We start from the raw sequence: 17,526 nt of genomic DNA on the forward strand, positions 1-17,526 counted from the left end.
TAAAAAATGAACTCTCACCATGCCTGCAATTGTGACGATTTTTTTCAGGTCAAATTGCTAAATGGACGGATGAGGAGCTGGATAAAACTTCAGAGGCTATAGGATATGGTGCTGTTAAGTGAGTTTACATTCTCTTTCTATCATCTTTATTGGAGAGAAACACTTTAAAACTATAAAAGGGTCATTTTATCTCATATATTCTGTTCCATGAATCAAACTTTCAAAGCATTAAAGTTCTATTCTGTTGTATGACTGCTCGTACTCACTAGCCTGTGCATCTAAGCATTAGAGTTCTATTATATGACTGCTCGTGCCTATTTTACGTGCACCTGCATGTATTAGAACTTGGATGCATGCGTGAAATTTACAACTTATAAAGACTTATTTACTTTTCCTTATGGTGGATGTTTAACTGCACATAGTTCAAGCGTTCTGATGATGCTTCATTTTCTACAATTTCTTTAATTCAGGTATGCAGATCTTAAAAACAATCGGCTGACGGACTACAAATTTAGCTACGAACAAATGCTAACTGACAAGGTACTCTAGCATCCATGTACTAACTAGTTATGTATGATTATTTTTTCTCGGTGTATTTTGGTCCCGAAGTACTCTTTTTAAGCTACCCAAGTAGAGTGTATTATGAAGATCTAACCGTGATGCAATGAGCAGGGAAATACCGCTGTGTACCTTCAGTATGCACACGCCCGTATCTGTTCCATCATCCAGAAATCCAACAAGGATGTCGAAGAGTTGAAAATGGTGAGCATCTTGTCATACTTGTAACCCATACACCGTCTGTAGCATCGCATGATTGCTGATGGTTGTTACTTTCCTTCCTTTGGATTCAGACTGAATTTATTACTCTCGGCCATCCTGACGAGCGTTCCTTAGGATTGCATCTCATCCAATTTGCAGAGGTACATGCTTTTGATTATTCATTCATTGAAGCTGTTTAACAAGGTCTTAGATCCACTTGCTTGATTGTAATTGAAAATTCTGCCTGCGGCAGCAAAGAATTTTTAGCCTGAAAATTATCCAGGATGAAATCTCCATGGGATGCGTTTGATAAACAAGACCTACTGCTTCAGTAGAGCACCATCCTTTTATGTGTACATATATATAATATACTGTGTCGTTAACTCTGGCTATACTGCAATGTTTAAGGTTGTCGAGCAGATCTGTGACGACCTGTCGCCCCATCGCCTTTGTGACTACCTGTACACCCTATCTGAAAGATTCTCACAATTTTACACCAACTGCCAGGTACGGTACTAATCTGCTTGCCAAACCAAATATTTCTCTATCTGATCGTGTCATGCTTAACTACCTTTCTCTTTGTACCATGATTCTGGCAGGTGGTCGGGTCACCGGAGGAAACGAGCCGCCTGCTGCTGTGCCAAGCGACGGCCATCGTCATGCGGCAGTGCTTCCACCTGTTAGGCATAACACCAGTGCACAAGCTATAGAAGTTGATCGATGCTCTAGTTACTACCTCATCTCCGGGCTTAGCAAATCCTTACTGAACTCTGTAACATGACAGTTTTAGTGGACGGGATCTTGTAAATATCAGTATGTCGTCCATGCCACAGTTTGTGGGAGATCATAATAGCTCACAAGTATGTCTGTCTTTACTACATCAGCAACATCATAATAGCAAGGCTGTGGGATTTTATTGTTTGAAACTTTGGTGTGTTCTGGATATATATTAGTTAAGGGCAATACAAATGTGCATGAGTTTTCTGGGCATTTTTGCGTTTGTGCACCATATTAAAACTTGTTCAACTTACTGAGCAAGTGGTTGCAGTTAAGTTGGAGGCTCAGTTGCTTCCTGCACGCCAGTGCTATGCAGTATGCACACACTGAGTGACTGGACATAACTCTGGCTCTGCAGCAGCGACCCTGGTGCAGAGGCATCTTGGCAAAGCTACAGGTGGCTCTTCTGTTTGCATATGTTGCAATAAAATAACGTTGCATTTATTTTTTCAAGGCTTTTCATCTCAATCTAGCACAGGATATCATTACTGCTGTATCTTAGACTTGCCAGTGCTTCATGATCAGCAGAGAATATCATGACAGATTTCTGCAGATTCCCTGTCAGCCCAAGGTAACTTCATGTACTGCCAATACCTGCATATATTGTACTGTCTCTTCATGAAGCTCCTTTCAATGCCTTTTCAGGGCAGACATGATTACCGGCATCTCTCTTTTTGGTGTCTTCTTTTGGTCCGGCAAAGATGCTTCATGGTGCACAAAAATGTACTAAAACTATCACTACTTTATCAGGCCGCTTGTGTACATATATGTATCGGCGGCCCTGAGTCTTCTTCACTGAATCCCCATTTCCTCCTGGAGCTGCTTTGCCAAGGTAAGGTGTCTAAGACTTCAGAGTAGCTAGCTATTCACTTTAATTCTGCGATTTCTCTGGTTTGGGATATGAGTGCATGAACAATCTTTGCTTGTTTTGATTTTCGTTTGACTCTCCCAGTTTTGCACTGGGTTGCTCTGCTAGATTCGGGCCTTCTCTTTCTTCGGTTGCAGCTTTCCTGTGTTATTTGCACTTTCAGTAGAAAGATTGTGTCCATGTTTTTAGTTTTGAAGGTAGGAACTTGCAATAAGAGGGGCACATACTATCTTTATTACAAACTGTCATAACAAGAAAATGATCTGCACTCTCTATGAAGGAGAGATTACCGTTATGCTGATGTGTAGAGTTTGATTTACTACTTTGTTGAATGTGCAACTGACATAAGCTGCACATTTCAGTTCACATGGCTGGACTAGCTTCCCAGGTGAAGAGATACTGTGACTGTTACAAGAGATATGCGGGCCATTTGGATGGAAAGATGAGGTGTTTCCGCGGGCGCATGACTGCTAATTTTAGACATGGCATGGTAAGCCCACTATAATTTGTAGCAGCTTCTCAAGTGTGCCCAGACATCTTCTCCTTCTTTAGAATGTTTTGCATGTAGGATTGGTTGGAATTTGTAATGGATAGTTGCTTACAGGTTAGACAAAAATGATCCTAGTGCGGTTGGTGTTAAACAGACACACAAGTGAATAGGTTCTGAACATCACTGCTAGTGAGCAAAATATGTGGTTTAAACTTCAGGGTTCAAGGTCAGCAGTAAATCCTGTAAGGCTGGGAAATTGTAGCAAAAGAAATTGTAAACACCAGATAACACTTAATACTATCTGTTCTAATTTTTAAACCAATCATGTGATGTGTCATTCCGGTTAATACCACTACATGTTCTCCGTTTATCAACCCATTTCTGGACTAATCCATATATATCGCATACTAGTAGTTTTTACAGTGCATGCACATCGTATTTTCTGTTGCTCTCCTTGTTGTAGGAAACTCAACTAGGAAATTGCTGTGCTTGCCTACACCAATTAATATGTTTATTACAGGTTATACCGTACAAGTTCATCGACCATTTCGGAGGAAATATCTCAAGGACCATCGAACTGGAATCCCGTAACGGCAGCATGTACACCATTAAAGTCTCCAAGCTTATGAATGAAACGGTCCTCCGGCGGCATGGATGGGAGGCATTTGTCGATGCGCATGGCGTCGAGGAGAACGACTCGTTGCTGTTTCGCCACATTGAGAAGTCGCGTTTCGAGGTCCTGGTGCTCGACTCCGATGACTGTGAGAAAGTGCTTCCCTCTGCTGGCATCAAAGTTGCTTCTTGTAATGTTCAAGAAAGCGGCAGCATGGATTATATTGATATATCAAGCAGCTCGGGTGATGATACCACAAGGTCGCCAGGGAGCCAACGATTTGCTGCGTGTGAAAGAGGCGACTCGAGCCATCCAAGAAAAACTGCTCTAAAAAACGACTCCTCGTCTGAGGAGGATTCAGGTTGCATTGTGTTATTGTTTTGTGCGTTAGCACTACTTTCTGAACTATGTATCCACAACACATTTCGTATCTTAGATTTTGTTTATTGCCGTGGTTTTAACTAACTGTTGAGTTACTTCTGTACAGGAGAAGACACTGATGCTGCTGAGGAACATTCTGAACATGAATTATCTTTTGAGCTAGATGATATACGTCAGACACCTTGTGCAGGGCGCGCCTATGTCTTGTCTCGGTGTGGTCATCTGTCTGGAGCTCAGGAGGAGAGAGTAACTAGGTTTCTCCAGGATGTTCGAGCTGAGACTCCGGTGTTCGTGGCCATCATGAAAATGAGCACACAGAATCGCACTATTGTAAGTTTTGATCTGCCTTTTTTTCTTGAAGCTTATAGTCTTGAAATGCTGAACTTTTAATGTTTGATCCACCACTGATACCGCGCCTCTGTCTTGAAAATCAGGTGATCCCCAAGCTGTTTGCAGAGGAGCGCTTCCCGCGTGAGAGCCAGAACCTGACGCTGCAGCGCCTGGGCAAGAGCAAGAAATGGCACCCGTGGTTTTCCATCAGGAAGGATCGATGTGGGCACGTCCTCACCGGGTCTCGCTGGGTAGGCTTCCTCCGTGACAATGGTGTGCAGGAGGGAGATCTCTGCGTCTTCCAACCAGTGCAGGGCACTGGCACCAGGAGCAAATTCACAGTCCATCTGCTTCACGAGTCCTTGGGTGCAAGTGGAAGTACTGGTCCGAAGAAAAGAGTAGGATGCACTACTACTCATGGTAACACAAGGGTGAACTCGGGTGCCCCTGAAAGAGCGACCACTGCTCATGGTCATGGTGCAACAACAATGGCAAAGGCGGCGCCACCCACCCCAACAACCCTCCGTGTCAACAAGCAGCACGATGATGGTAGCACATCCAGATGCCCTGTCCTTACTAGTAGACTAGAGATATTTTGTTCATTTGAAATTCCTCTTCTGTCTAAGTCATGTTGAAATTTTGTTCAGGGTGCAACCATGGTCGTGAGCGAGCACGCCAACAACCAAAGCCGCTGCGCCCCTACATATTGTCATCCACCGCACGCCTGACTGAGGAGCAGGAGAGGGAGGTGGACCGGACAGCCCGCGCCATTGGGTCTCGGGTTCCCGCCGTCTCGGTGATGAACAGGAGCAGCGTCGGCGTGGGCAACGGGATCTACAACGTAGTAAGTCATTATGATCAGGTGTAGTACTACTACATCTTTGTTGTTGCTCACTTCCTTTGAATGAATGGTTTGGCAGACCATTTCCGGGGCGTATGCTGCCGATTACCTTCCGGACGGGGAGCGGGTTGCCGTGACGCTCGTGAGGAGGAAGAAAGAGTGGGAGGTCGAGATGTGCACGCGCGGCGGCGGGCGGACGCTGGCGTGGGGCTGGCGTGGTTTTGCCCGTGACAACCGGCTGCGGGTGCAGGACGTGTGCCTGTTCCAGCCCATGGAGAAGAACCGCAGGAGCCTTGCCATGGCGGTCCACATCATCCGTCACTGTCGCAAGCGAAAGCAGTAGTTTCTCTTCTGTTTCAGCACACGAGGTCGATTTGCCGCTGGTAGCTCTTCTGCTTGTATTGTGTGTGCTTTTGGTGGTCTTGTGCTAGTCTGAAAACTTTGTTGGGTTAGCGGCAAGCGGAAGCAGTAGTCTCTCTTCTGTTTTAGCGCACGAGGTCGATTTGCCGCTGGTAGTAGCTCTTCTGCTTGCATTGTGCGAGCTTTTGGTGATCTTGTGGTACTAGTCTGAAAACTTTGTTGGGGTAGTAGTATGCATGTCTGGCACTATGGCTAGTGGCTGCTCTCCAGAACCTGTGTTTATGAATTATGATGGCTAACCAGCTGTCTGCTGTGCAATTTATCAAGAGACCGTCTAGCAACTCAGAGAGCTTAGCTAATGCTAGGCTGGGCTTGCGGACCATTGCGAGTAGTAACCGAGGTCGGTGCAAAGGTACATGGACCTGCTGGGCATAACACCAGCGCACAAGCTATAGAAGTCAGATGGATGCTCTAGTTAGTACTTCATCTCCGGCCTTAGCAGATTATCATTGAACTCGTGTAACATGACAGGTTTAGTGGACGTGATCTTGTAAATATTAGTATGTCGTCCATGCCACAGTTTCTGGAAGATCATAGTAGCTCGCAAGTATGTCTGTCTTTCCTACATCAGCATCATCATAACAGCAAGGCTGTGGAATTTTATTGTTTGAAACTCTGGTGTGTTCTGGATATATGTTAGTTAAGGACAATACAAACGTGCATGAGTTTTCTGGGAGTTTTTGCGTTTGTGCACCATATTAAAACTTGTTCAACTTACTGACCAAGTGGTTGCAGTTAAGTTGGAGGCTCAGTTGCTTCCCGAGTGTTGGCCTGGGCTCCTTTTCCTCTGCTCACGCCAGTGCTATGCAGTATGCACACACTGAGTGACTGGACATAACTGGTGCAGAGGCATCTTGGCAAAGCTAGAGGTGGTTCCTCTGTTTGCATGTGTTTGCAATAATAAAGTTACATTTATTTTGTGAAGACTTGTCATCACAGTCTAGCCCAGGATATTATTACTGCTGTATCTTAGACTTGCCAGTGCTTCAGGATCAGCAGAGAATATCATGGCAGATTTCTCCAGATTCCCTGCCAGCCCAAGGTAACTTCATGTACTGCCAATACCTGCATGCATATATTGTACTGTCTCTTCATGAAGCTCCTTTCAATACCTTTTCAGGGCAGACATGATTACCGGTATCTCTTTTTGTTGTCTTCTTTTGTTTCGGCAAAGATGCTTCATGGTTGTAGAAAAATGTACTACTAAAACTACCACTACTTTATCAGGCCGCTTGTGTACATATATGTATCAGCAGCGCCGAGTCTTCTTCTCTGAATCACCATTGCCTCCTGGAGCTGCTTTGCCACGGTAAGGTGTCTCCTCCTCTCCCATGCGTTCTGCCAGCAAGGAAGAAACCAAGATGGTTTTGGATATCAGTACATTGAACAACATCAGTGCTGCTCAGCAGAAAAAACTGTTCACTTCAATGATGAGATATCTGATTTTGGATATCAGTACATTGAACAACATTTTCCCTTGCTTTGATTTATTCTACTCTTACTTGGTAGCTCTGCTAGATTTGCACCTTTTCTTTCTTCCGTTCGTCTGATACATCATTTCTATGTTATTTATGCTTTCAGTAGAAAGATTCGGTGCATGTTTTTGGTTTTGAAGGTAGAAACCTGTAATAAGTGTGGTACGTACTATTATTATCACAACTCGCAGAACATAAACCTGATCTTTACTCTCTCCTACGCCCTACCAACAGGGAAGAAACGAGAGGGTTGAGGCTTCACAGCAGCTGTTCACTTTAACACTGCGATTTCTCTGGTTTTGGATACCAGCACATGAACAACATCTTGTTCTGATTTGTTCCACTCTCTAGTTTTTGTACTGATTTCTTCTGCTAGATTTGCACCTTACTTTCTTACTTCGGTTGAAGCTTCTGTGTGTTATTTACACTTTCAGCAGAAAGATTCCGTGCATGTTTTTGTCTTTGATGGTAGAAACTTGTAATAAGAGTGACACATAGTATTACCGTTATGCTTAGTTTGATTTATTACTTGTTTTGTTGAATGTGCAACTGTCATAGCTGCATATTTCACTTCACATGGCTGGACTAGCTTCCCAGATGAAGAGATACTGTGACTGCTACAAGAGATGCGTGGACCAGGACGGAAAGATGAAGTGTTTCCTCAGACGCATGACTGCTAATTTTAGACATGGCATGGTAAGCTCGTTATAAGTTACTCCCTCCGTTCCTAAATATAAGTCTTTTTAGACATTTCAAATGGACTACGACATACGGATGTATGTAGACATATTTTAGAGTACAGATTCACTCATTTTGCTCCGTATGTAGTCACTTGTTAGAATCTCTAAAAAGACTTATATTTGGGAACGAAGCGAGTAGTTTCTAAAGTATGCCCAGACATCTTTTTCTTCTTTTTTAAGGATGTTTTACATGCAAGATTGGTTGGGATTTGTATTGCATAGTTGCTTACTGGTTACATGAGATCGTTCTTAATGTAGTTGGCGCTAAACAGACACACACAAGTGAATAGATTCTGAAGATCATTGCTACTGAACAAAAATATTTAGTTTAAACTTCAGGGTTCAAGGCCAGCAGTAAATCCTGTAAGGCTGAGAAATTGTAGCAAACGAAATTGTAAGCTCCAGATAGCACTTAAGGCTATCTGTTCTAATTTCTAAACCAATCATGTGATGTGTCATTGTGGTTAATACTACTACATGTTCTTCATTTATCAACCCATTTCCCGACTAATCTATGTATAGCACATACTAGTAATTTTTACATCGTATTTTCTATTGCTCTCATTGTTGTAGGAAACTCAACTAGGGAATTGCTGTGCTTGCTTATACCAATTAATTTGTTTCTTATTTACAGGTCATACCGAACAAGTTCATAGAGCATTTCGGAGGAAAGATCTCAAGGACCATCGAACTGGAATCCCGTAACGACAGCATGTACACCGTTGAAGTCTCCAAGCTTATGAATGAAACAGTCCTCCGGCAGCGTGGATGGGAGGCGTTTGTCGATGCGCATCGCGTCGAGGAGAATGACTCGCTGCTGTTTCGCCACATTGAGAAGTCACGTTTCGAGGTCCTGGTGCTCGACTCCGATGACTGTGAGAAAGTGCTTCCCTCTGCTGGCATCAAAGTTGCCTCTTGTAATGTTCAAGAAAGCAGCAGCGTGGATTATATTGATATATCAAGCAGCGTGGGTTATATTGATATATCAAGCAGCTCGGGTGATGATACCACAAGGTCGCCAGGGAGCCAACGCTTTGCTACGTGTGAAAGAGGCGACTCGAGCCATCCTAGAAAAACTGCTGTAATAAACGACTCCTCGTCTGAGGAGGATTCAGGTTACATTGTGTTATTGTTTTGTGCATTAGCACTACTTTCTGAACTATGTGTCCACAACACATTTGGTATATTAGATTTTGTTTATTGCTGCGGTTTTAACTAACTATTGAGTTCCTTCTGTACAGGAGAAGACAGTGACGCGAAGGCAGAGGAACATTCTGAAGATGAATCGTTTTTTGGGCTAGATGATGATTGTCAGACACCTTGCACAGGGCGCGACTATGTCTTGTCTCCAACGGCTCGTCTGTCTGGAGCTCAGGAGGAGAGAGTAACTAGGCTTCTCCAGGCTGTTCGAGCCGAGACTCCCGTGTTCGTGGCCATCATGAATATGAGCACACGGATTCGTACTACTGTAAGTTTTCTGGGCTTATTTTTCGTCAAGGTTATAATCTTGAAATGCTAAACTTGTAGAGTTGTATATGTTTGAGTTTGATCCACCACTGATACCGCGCCTCCGTCTGGAAAATCAGGTGATCCCCAAGCCTTTTGCAGAGGAGCACTTCCCGCGTGAGAGTCAGAACCTGACGCTGCAGCGGCCAGGCAAGAGCAAGAAGTGGCACCCCTGGTTTTACATCAGGAAGAGTCAATGTGGGCACGTCCTCTCCGGGTCTCGCTGGGTAGGCTTCCTCCGTGACAATGGCGTGCAGGAGGGAGATCTCTGCGTCTTCCAACCAGTGAGGGGCACTGGCACCAGGAGCAAATTCACAGTCCATCTGCTTCACGAACCCTTGGGTGCTAGTGGAACCGGGGACTCGGAGGAAAGAGCAACAATGGTGAACTCGGCAAAGGCGGCCGGGACACCCCGCGTTAACAAGGAACCAGATGATGGTACGTCCAGATGCCCTGCCCTTATTAGTAGACTAGAGCGGTTTGGTTCATTTGAAATTCCTCTTCTGTATAAGTCATGTTGAAATTTTGTTCAGGGTGCAACCATGGTCGTCAGACTCAGAGAGCACGGCAGCTACCAAAGCCGGCGCGTCCCTACGTGTTGTCATCCACCGCACGCCTGACTGAGGAGCAGGAGAGGGAGGTGGACCGGACAGCCCGCGCCATCGGGTCTCGGGTTCCCGCCTACGTGTCGGTGATGAACAGGAGCAGCGTCGGCGTGGGCAACAGGATCTACAACGTAGTAAGTCGCAAGTGAAGCTGTCATTATGATCAGGTGACAGGTGTGGTACTAGTACATCTTTGTTGTTGCTTACTTCCTTTGAATGGGTGGCTTGGCAGACCATTTCCGGGGCATATGCTGCCGAGTACCTTCCACCCGGGGAGCGGGTCGCCGTGACGCTCGTGAGGAGGAAGAAGCAGTGGGAGGTCGAGATGCGGGCGAGCACCCCTGGCGGCGGCGGGCGGACGCTGGCGCATGGCTGGCGCGGTTTCGCCCGCGACAACCGGCTGCGGGTGCAGGACGTGTGCCTGTTCCAGCCCATGGAGAAGAACCACGGGAGCCTTACCATGACGGTCCACATCATCCGTCACAGCGGCAAGCGGAAGCACTAGTCTCTCTTCTGTTTTGCCGCTGGTAGTAGCTCTTCTGCTTGTATTGTGTGAGCTTTTGGTGGTCTTGTGGTACTAGCCTGAAAACTTTGTTGGGGTAGTAGGATGCATGTCTGGCACTATGGCTAGTGGCTGCTCTCCAGAACCTGTGTTTATGAATTATGATGGCTAACAAGCTGTCTGCTGTGCAATTTACCAAGAGGCCTTCTAGCAACTCAGAGCTAATGTTAGGCTGGGTTTGTCACCTGTGGACCATTGCAAGTAGTAACTGAGGTCAATGCAGATGTAAATGGGCTTAGGGCGTTTCTGCATTTCCAAAACTTCTCAACAAGAGATGCAGTCACAAGTTAGAAAAAATTGCGGACCCACCCATATATTAGACAGACATCATTTGTGCATTTACAGCAACTCGACACCATAATTCAGACACAATACAACAGTCAACTTCGTTTTGATACAACGAGGGAGCCAAAGAATAGCATCCTTCACCTAAATGTCTCCAAAACTGGACCGCGGCGTCAAAAGGTTGTTCATTGATCCACGCCTCAAAAACTGATAACTGGGGGCACAACAAGAGTCGATCTACAGTTCTGTACTTTTCACAGCCTTCCAGCCCTCAGAAGCCTTTCCCTGGCCTTCTGCTCTTCCATTTCGTTCATCCAATCCGAAATCTGGTAGACACCTTTCCAAATAACTAGTCCCAGCACCACCAATCCAGCTAACGCAATTATCACCACGAGATACCACTTGATTTGCTGAAAATTTTGTAAGTGTATTGTAAGGAGAAGACACTTAGCAAACCTAATAAATACCTAAACATCGCGTCTGTATTTCACACACCTGCCACATTGAAACCTGAACGGGCTCCTGTGCTCCACGGTCACGCTTCTTCCTGCGTTTGGGCACGTTTGTGACTTCTGCAGCAGGGCTCTGCATGGCAATTGCAGAATATGAGCACTCATTCTGTAACCACAAAGTCCAACAGTTTGGTGGTAAAACGTTGCAGACAAAAACAGTGTGTTCAATACAAAGTTTGGCTATGACGGTAGGATCTGGTACCTTAGTCTCCTGAACTTTTCGGAGATGCAACTCCGCAGCTGAAACATTCACCTTTTTCACGCAATCTCCACCGCATGCAAGTAGGCCGACTCCAAATTGACCTTTAGGTACTTCTTTTGGATCACGACCAGATCGACGATACTCCTTGAGAACATCTTGACATACCCACTCTTTTTTCAGGGTGTTGCATGCACAACGCACATTAACCTTCATAGATATCAAACACGCAGACGAATAAATACAGATAAAAAAAGTTAAGCCTGAAATTGCAGGATTAAAACTTGCTTTAACTTTGCAATGAAGCAACATATATGAAAACTTCTCAACTAAAGTTTCATCAGCTAACAGATCGAGCACCTGATAACTTGCTGGTTACAGATATTTCAAACAAAATAAATATGCCAATGCCATACCTTTTTCATGCACTGATCCACTGACGGGCATTGACCAGGGTGACATATTTCTGAGCACAGATGGGGACAATTTGGTAGTTTCCTGCACGATGCCATAAATACCAGATCCAAGAACTCAGTACTATGAAATCATAAATTCAATTACATAAATTTTAGTAATTGTGCAGCATGTTTTTGTGCGAGCATTCATAACAGAAATAAGTAGAAACCGGGAATTGGTAACTGACCTGTGACACGGGCCACTGCAGGACCTTGCTTTCAGCTGTTGCTTGGCATTTAAGTTGTTATAGTACACACACTCGAAAGCATGTGTCATAGCACCACAATGGCATGATTTTTTAACAAGGACTTTGCAAGGTAGACAATCGCTTAGATGACACCGCAAAGGGCAAGGATGTGAACAAGGAGGATCCCTGGCCTGGCAGAAGCATTAAGACTAAACATCATGCACCAAGCTTAAAAGAAAGATCCAGAGCTCAACTAGCCATTTCACATTTAAGTTTATAAACAGAACGACCAAACTGAAGGTATTGCAAAGCGAAACAAAAAAAGAACTGACCCTTTGACAACGAAGATTGCATCTTTCACAAGGCTCGGCAAGAGTGTTATTTCTACTGAGAGATAATATGGTATCAGCCTTACGTTGATCCGATGGAATCTCTAACACATGGCAATCCTTTGTGCAATAATGGTTACCACAGTGGAGAAGGTTTCCACATAAATTCTGACAGGGAAATTGCCTGCTTTTGGAGCAAGGTATCTGCAAAAACACACAAAAAAAGAAAGTGTATGTTATAATCAGGTGTACAAGCAAGCACATGTGAGGCATGCTCAAATGTGCAAGAGAGGGAGGGAAGGAGGGAGGTAAATTGACCAAAAGATGACCATGTTGCTCAAAACTTACTGCACGTTCTTGGCCTAGATGCTCTCCAAAACATGGCACCAAGACTACTTCTTGGCATGGTGGGCATGGAGTTCCAGGTGTACATTCTATATGCTTTTCCATTTTCTTTTTCATTGGTTTAACTGTGAACTCAGGGTTCGGTGGAGGAATAGAGCCATGACACCTGGGAAGTGTTAAGATTGTTAGACATCAGAGGACACTGTAGTTCGTGGTATACTGCTGCAATGACACACTCAGCATATAAATTAAACACTAAACCTTTCTTTACACTTGTGGCCACAAGAAAGTTCTTCCCCACAGATCAGTTTGCAAGGTGGACAGGCTCCATAGTGGCATTTATGGGGCTAAAGGAAGGAGATCAAAATGTCAAGTAAATTCTGAGGACCAATTTATAATAGCCAAAGTAATTAAACACTCAGGAATGACATGCAACTAAATTCACAAGAACAAACTTTGAACAACAACAATGTGACAAATACCCTTGCAGTGGCAATCAACAATAAAATTTATCAAGAGATTATCATTAATGAGCAATGAGAATGTTACAGAAAAGAGGTGGAACAGTTTACCCGGCAATCAAGCTTGTGTCTGCAAAGACGATCTATATTGCATCTTTTTGAGCATTTGGGAGGCTTCTGATTCTTCTCGGTCCCACAAGGAACCTACAAGAGAATTATGCATTCAAATCTACGAAGGAAACTTAGCAACTAGTGGGTCAGGAGACACACTGATGAGGAACTTGTACTGTATAATGAAACTGGACCAAGAATTAACATTTATGGAAGTGCACAAGATCGTGTAAAAATGATTTGATTGCAATGCAGCTGTTGCGTGATAATTATGTGTCCTAATCATCTAAGCAACATAGGACCGAATATAACTCATACAACAAAATGAACAACAGAATTAAGAGTCTACCAATTTCAACCTCAAAGTATGTTTTCCCACAGAAGCATGAGATGGTCTTCATCAAAGGACAAGGTGAACAAGCGCCTCTGCAAACAAAATGAACAAAATATTACTAGAAAAGTAGGATTTCAGTTCATACAAATGAACCAAGATTACAGCTTCAAAACTACAGACACGGGTTTTCCATCCAAAAAAGAAATGGGACTGTTCCAGATCAAAACAACAGGACATATTTTGAGTTCTTGACATCTGTTGTGTGGCACTTCTGGTATTTTAACATGGTCTTTTAGTTCAAAATGAGAGCACATACATGTATGCCTGTAGCAATGCAAGCAGAACTAGACAATAGCAAATGACAAGCCAAAGATGCACAGTTGATTAGGGCAATACCTGTGGCATGGAGAGAGACACTTATGGTTTCCACATCTGAGCCTCCTATCACAAGTCTACAAGCATTGATCTTTTTAGTGCTTGAAACTTGAAATGAGCCAAAATCATGAAAAGAGAAAAAAAAAGATGTACCTCTGCGCAGGGTGGGCAATCCCCAACACAACAACGTCGCTTACAAGCGTGGCGTCCACAGGCACGTAAACGCTGACATTTCCTTTCGCAGGTCAAGTCTTGGTGGCAAGGAAGCTGATACAATGCATCACAAGAATTGGGGAATTTAGCCATTTGCTGTCTGATAAGCAATATCATAGAAATATATACCTAACAAGCTGTAGCATTACTACTGGACCAGATTAAGGAGAAAGAAAAATAACCAATTGCTACTTATTGTTACTCTGTCTTTTAGGTAGTATGAATTGCAAGGGGTAACGTTGGACTCAAAAATCAATCTGAATCACATGAGCATTCAGGCATTCTATGTTTGTCCACTAACTACTAAGAACTATCTAAAAGTAGATTTAAACAACTGGTCTTTACATGCAGCAATTGCTTACAGATACCATCCTGCCAATCAGGTGCAACTAGTTTAGTGTTGTTAACTGCTTGCAAGTGCTTGAATATCTGTTTTGCTTACTCCTTGCAAGTTTAAAGATTATGATCACAAACATGTTTTGTAGATATGTACCTCCTTCTTCAAAACCCCACAGCGGCAGGACTTTTTTATCACAAGCCGGCAGGTCACGTCACACGGGCCACGATGGCACCGCTCGGGGCACTTGTGCCGTCCGCACCCAAGCACCTTCTCACAAGTTGATCCACATGTCGCGGCCTCCACATCACACTCCAGCCTTGGATAATCCTTCTTGCCACAAGGGCAAGTCCGCTGCCCACGAAGCGGGCATTCCCCGCATTTTCCACCATGGCATCCCCTCTCACACCTATGCTTCCCACACTCTAGCATCCCACTACACTCCCTCTTACACTGGAAAACTCTTTCAGAGCACAGCCTCTCCACCATTGTCTCTCCACACTCACATTTGTGATTCCCCCGCACAGCACACGGTGGGCATGGCCCATCATGGCAATCCACAGGACAACGGTGGAGTTCACAGCTAAGGCGTTTATTGCATTTACCCTTACAAGAATAGCGCTGATGTGCACAGCGCCGGGGCTCACGGTGCGCCCCGCAGAAGCACCGGGCGTTAGGAACAACAGCCGGGCATGGAGGACATGGCCCAGGGTGGCAAAGCAGGAGGCAGGTGTGCTCGCAGCCGGAGTCGGGATTTGAATTGAGGCGGCGGCCGCAGACATCGCCGCAGGAGTGGGGGAGGATCCAGGGGTCCGCGGGAGGGTCTTCGGTCTTGGAGCAGAAGCAGTGGTAGGAGGTGGGGGTCTGGGATTTGGGGTAGGCGACGCGGCACTTGGGGCAGCCCCAGGTGGGGGAAGGAGCGGCGGAGGCTGACTGGTGTGCCCATGACTGGATGCAGGGGAGGTGGAGAAGGGCAAAGCATGAGGCGGAGCAGGACCAGACGGGATCCGAGGGGCGGATGGGGTCCAAGCAGATCAGGCACGGCGGTGATCGGCGGCGCGCGGCGGAGTTGAGAAAGATGCCGACTTTCGAGAGGTCGGCGCCATTTCCGGCGACGGAGAGGTAGGTGGAGAGGACGGACGCAGTCGCCGGGTCGCAGGCGCTGAGATCGGTCTCTTCCCCGGAGGAGGAGTAGGACGAGGGGTCAGAATCGGAGACGTGGCTAGGGTTCGGCGGCGGGGGCGCGGGTGCAGTTAAGGGTGCTGGTTTACGGGTGGTGGCGGTAGCAGTAGTGAAAGGAGCTGGTTTCCTCGAAGAGGATGCGGCGGCCGCCGCATAGGAGGACGGCATCGCCGGCGTTTAGGTGGTCGCTGGAGATCGGTGGTGCGCGCGAGATTTGTGAGGGAGGGGAACGCAGCTTTTGCAGTTAGGTCCAAGACACTTCGTACTCCATTATAAGTACGTACGTATATATTTTGTGTGTAAGAAATGATACCTCTATAATTTGACCGAGAACCTTTTTAAATTGTTTGGATTGCTTATCATGTAACCTAGTTGAGTTACGCATTGAATAGGAAAGATGTTTAGAGCATTTCTAGCGGATCCCGTAAACCGAATCGTCTAACAAAATAACCGCCGGTTTACGGGCCGGATGCGGTTTTGCCGGTCGGAATAGATCCCGTATATTCGCCTGTCCTGGGTATTTTTTTCGGGATCCTGCAAACCTTGGCCCAATTTCGCCATATCTACGAGAATTGCTTCATTTTTGCCGGATCTTCTTTCCGTTCTCATGAACCAACTTTCGGTTGCTTCCGCTCCCGCCTCCTACGTGGCCGCCTCCTCAAATTTCGCATCCGACCTCGTCGTCCGGCCTCGCGGCGTCGGAAACCACCCAGATGGAGTACCCACAGTCGTCGGGTGCCACATTATGCGTTGCCGCCGCCTTCAATGCCGCAGCTCCGTCCTCCCACGCCGCCCGCGGTAGCTTGTGTCGGTGCCGCCCCAACTCCTTCCACTACCGCCATGAAGAGGAAGCAGCAGGGGAACCATCTCGTCCAAGGGGGTGCAGCCGATGCGACACCATCCTCTTTCAGCCCCGCTTCAGTTCCTCACGTTAAGGCCGCGGGCGGGAGGAAGAACACCTCCTCCACCGGCCCGGCCGGTGCGCGAGCAAAGCCCCCCGAGGAAGGAGGCGATTGTAGCAAGGGGTCGGGCTCCTCCCTGCCTCTAGCCGGCCACGACCTTCCCATTCATGGTGACTCCACCGGTCACGCCTACCACGTGTTCAATGAAACATCTGGGAGGTACAAATTTTTTGTTTTGCTTGATTTGCTCCGGTGATCTTTCCTTCGCCCGTTTGGAACACTTGTTTGAGCTTTGCGCGTTAATTTTTGTAGCCAAAGTGTGCCATCCACATATACTGAGATATTAGCCGAGAGCGATGGATTTGAGTGCCCCCTTGACGATTTCGACATGCCTCATGTGGAGGTCGAGGCGGAGGTGGATCAAGCGAACGACGATGAAGATCGAGGAGGCCAACTACGATGCTAGGGTGGGGAGGACCGGCAACTACAGAGAGACGGAGGATTTGTGCTTGATTCAAGCATGGGAGAGTGTCTCACTTGACGCCGTAGTTGGCAAGGATCAAAGCGTTGGAAATTATTGGCAAAGGATCAAGGAAAAATACCACCAAATCATGTCGTTCCCTTCTGGCCAGACCTTGAAGTCACTTCAAGGTAGTTGGGACATCATCAACAAAGCTTGTGGCCGTTGAAGTGGGTGCTTGAAGCAAGTGCGGAATGTACCTCCAAGTGGCGTCACTATTGATGATTATGTGAGTCCTATCTTCATCTTGTTGGCTTTGGCCAAGTTATGAAGAGTTTGAACTCATACTTGTCTCAATGTCTATGTGTAGGATCACATTGCCAATGAATATTTCTAGGAAACCGTAGGCCAGTCATCCACTCTTCATCATTAGCATCATGAACTCCTCAAACTACGGTAATCACCCGAAAG

General features: G+C 45.9%; 4 protein-coding genes across 4 annotated transcripts in view; 3 read left to right on the forward strand and 1 right to left on the reverse strand.

The window, feature by feature from the left end:
* Window positions 1-1,764, forward strand: part of LOC119267438 (arginine--tRNA ligase, cytoplasmic-like) — an 8,791-nt gene extending 7,027 nt beyond the window's left edge. Inside the window, exons 13-18 of the mRNA XM_037548821.1 lie at window positions 49-118; window positions 471-540; window positions 673-762; window positions 852-920; window positions 1,168-1,266; window positions 1,359-1,764. Coding sequence (XP_037404718.1) covers window positions 49-118; window positions 471-540; window positions 673-762; window positions 852-920; window positions 1,168-1,266; window positions 1,359-1,469 — 509 coding nt within the window. The 3' untranslated portion in view covers window positions 1,470-1,764. The remainder of the gene's footprint in view (window positions 1-48; window positions 119-470; window positions 541-672; window positions 763-851; window positions 921-1,167; window positions 1,267-1,358) is intronic.
* Window positions 1,765-2,193: 429 nt separating this feature from the next.
* LOC119267439 (B3 domain-containing protein Os03g0620400-like) lies at window positions 2,194-5,742 on the forward strand. The gene is made up of 7 exons (XM_037548822.1): window positions 2,194-2,368; window positions 2,767-2,894; window positions 3,415-3,868; window positions 3,995-4,218; window positions 4,323-4,767; window positions 4,866-5,062; window positions 5,139-5,742. The coding sequence occupies exons 1-7, from the start codon at window positions 2,245-2,247 to the stop codon at window positions 5,400-5,402; spliced, it is 1,836 nt and encodes a 611-aa protein (XP_037404719.1). The 5' UTR covers window positions 2,194-2,244; the 3' UTR covers window positions 5,403-5,742.
* A 649-nt stretch (window positions 5,743-6,391) lies between these two features.
* On the forward strand, window positions 6,392-10,592 carry LOC119267441 (B3 domain-containing protein Os03g0620400-like). Its single transcript, XM_037548824.1, has 8 exons — window positions 6,392-6,521; window positions 6,600-6,788; window positions 7,513-7,650; window positions 8,329-8,809; window positions 8,936-9,162; window positions 9,281-9,638; window positions 9,734-9,939; window positions 10,038-10,592. The coding sequence occupies exons 3-8, from the start codon at window positions 7,531-7,533 to the stop codon at window positions 10,308-10,310; spliced, it is 1,665 nt and encodes a 554-aa protein (XP_037404721.1). The 5' UTR covers window positions 6,392-6,521; window positions 6,600-6,788; window positions 7,513-7,530; the 3' UTR covers window positions 10,311-10,592.
* Window positions 10,593-10,655: 63 nt separating this feature from the next.
* On the reverse strand, window positions 10,656-15,931 carry LOC119267440 (NF-X1-type zinc finger protein NFXL2-like). The gene is made up of 13 exons (XM_037548823.1): window positions 14,668-15,931; window positions 14,115-14,228; window positions 13,983-14,038; window positions 13,612-13,678; window positions 13,253-13,345; window positions 12,942-13,027; window positions 12,684-12,846; window positions 12,339-12,539; window positions 12,007-12,197; window positions 11,780-11,861; window positions 11,367-11,573; window positions 11,148-11,237; window positions 10,656-11,062 (listed from the first exon to the last, which is right to left on the reverse strand). The coding sequence occupies exons 1-13, from the start codon at window positions 15,859-15,861 to the stop codon at window positions 10,907-10,909; spliced, it is 2,700 nt and encodes an 899-aa protein (XP_037404720.1). The 5' UTR covers window positions 15,862-15,931; the 3' UTR covers window positions 10,656-10,906.
* Window positions 15,932-17,526: the final 1,595 nt, after the last annotated feature.

Source organism: Triticum dicoccoides, chromosome 3A, assembly GCF_002162155.2.
Source record: "Triticum dicoccoides isolate Atlit2015 ecotype Zavitan chromosome 3A, WEW_v2.0, whole genome shotgun sequence".
NCBI lineage: Eukaryota > Viridiplantae > Streptophyta > Magnoliopsida > Poales > Poaceae > Triticum > Triticum dicoccoides.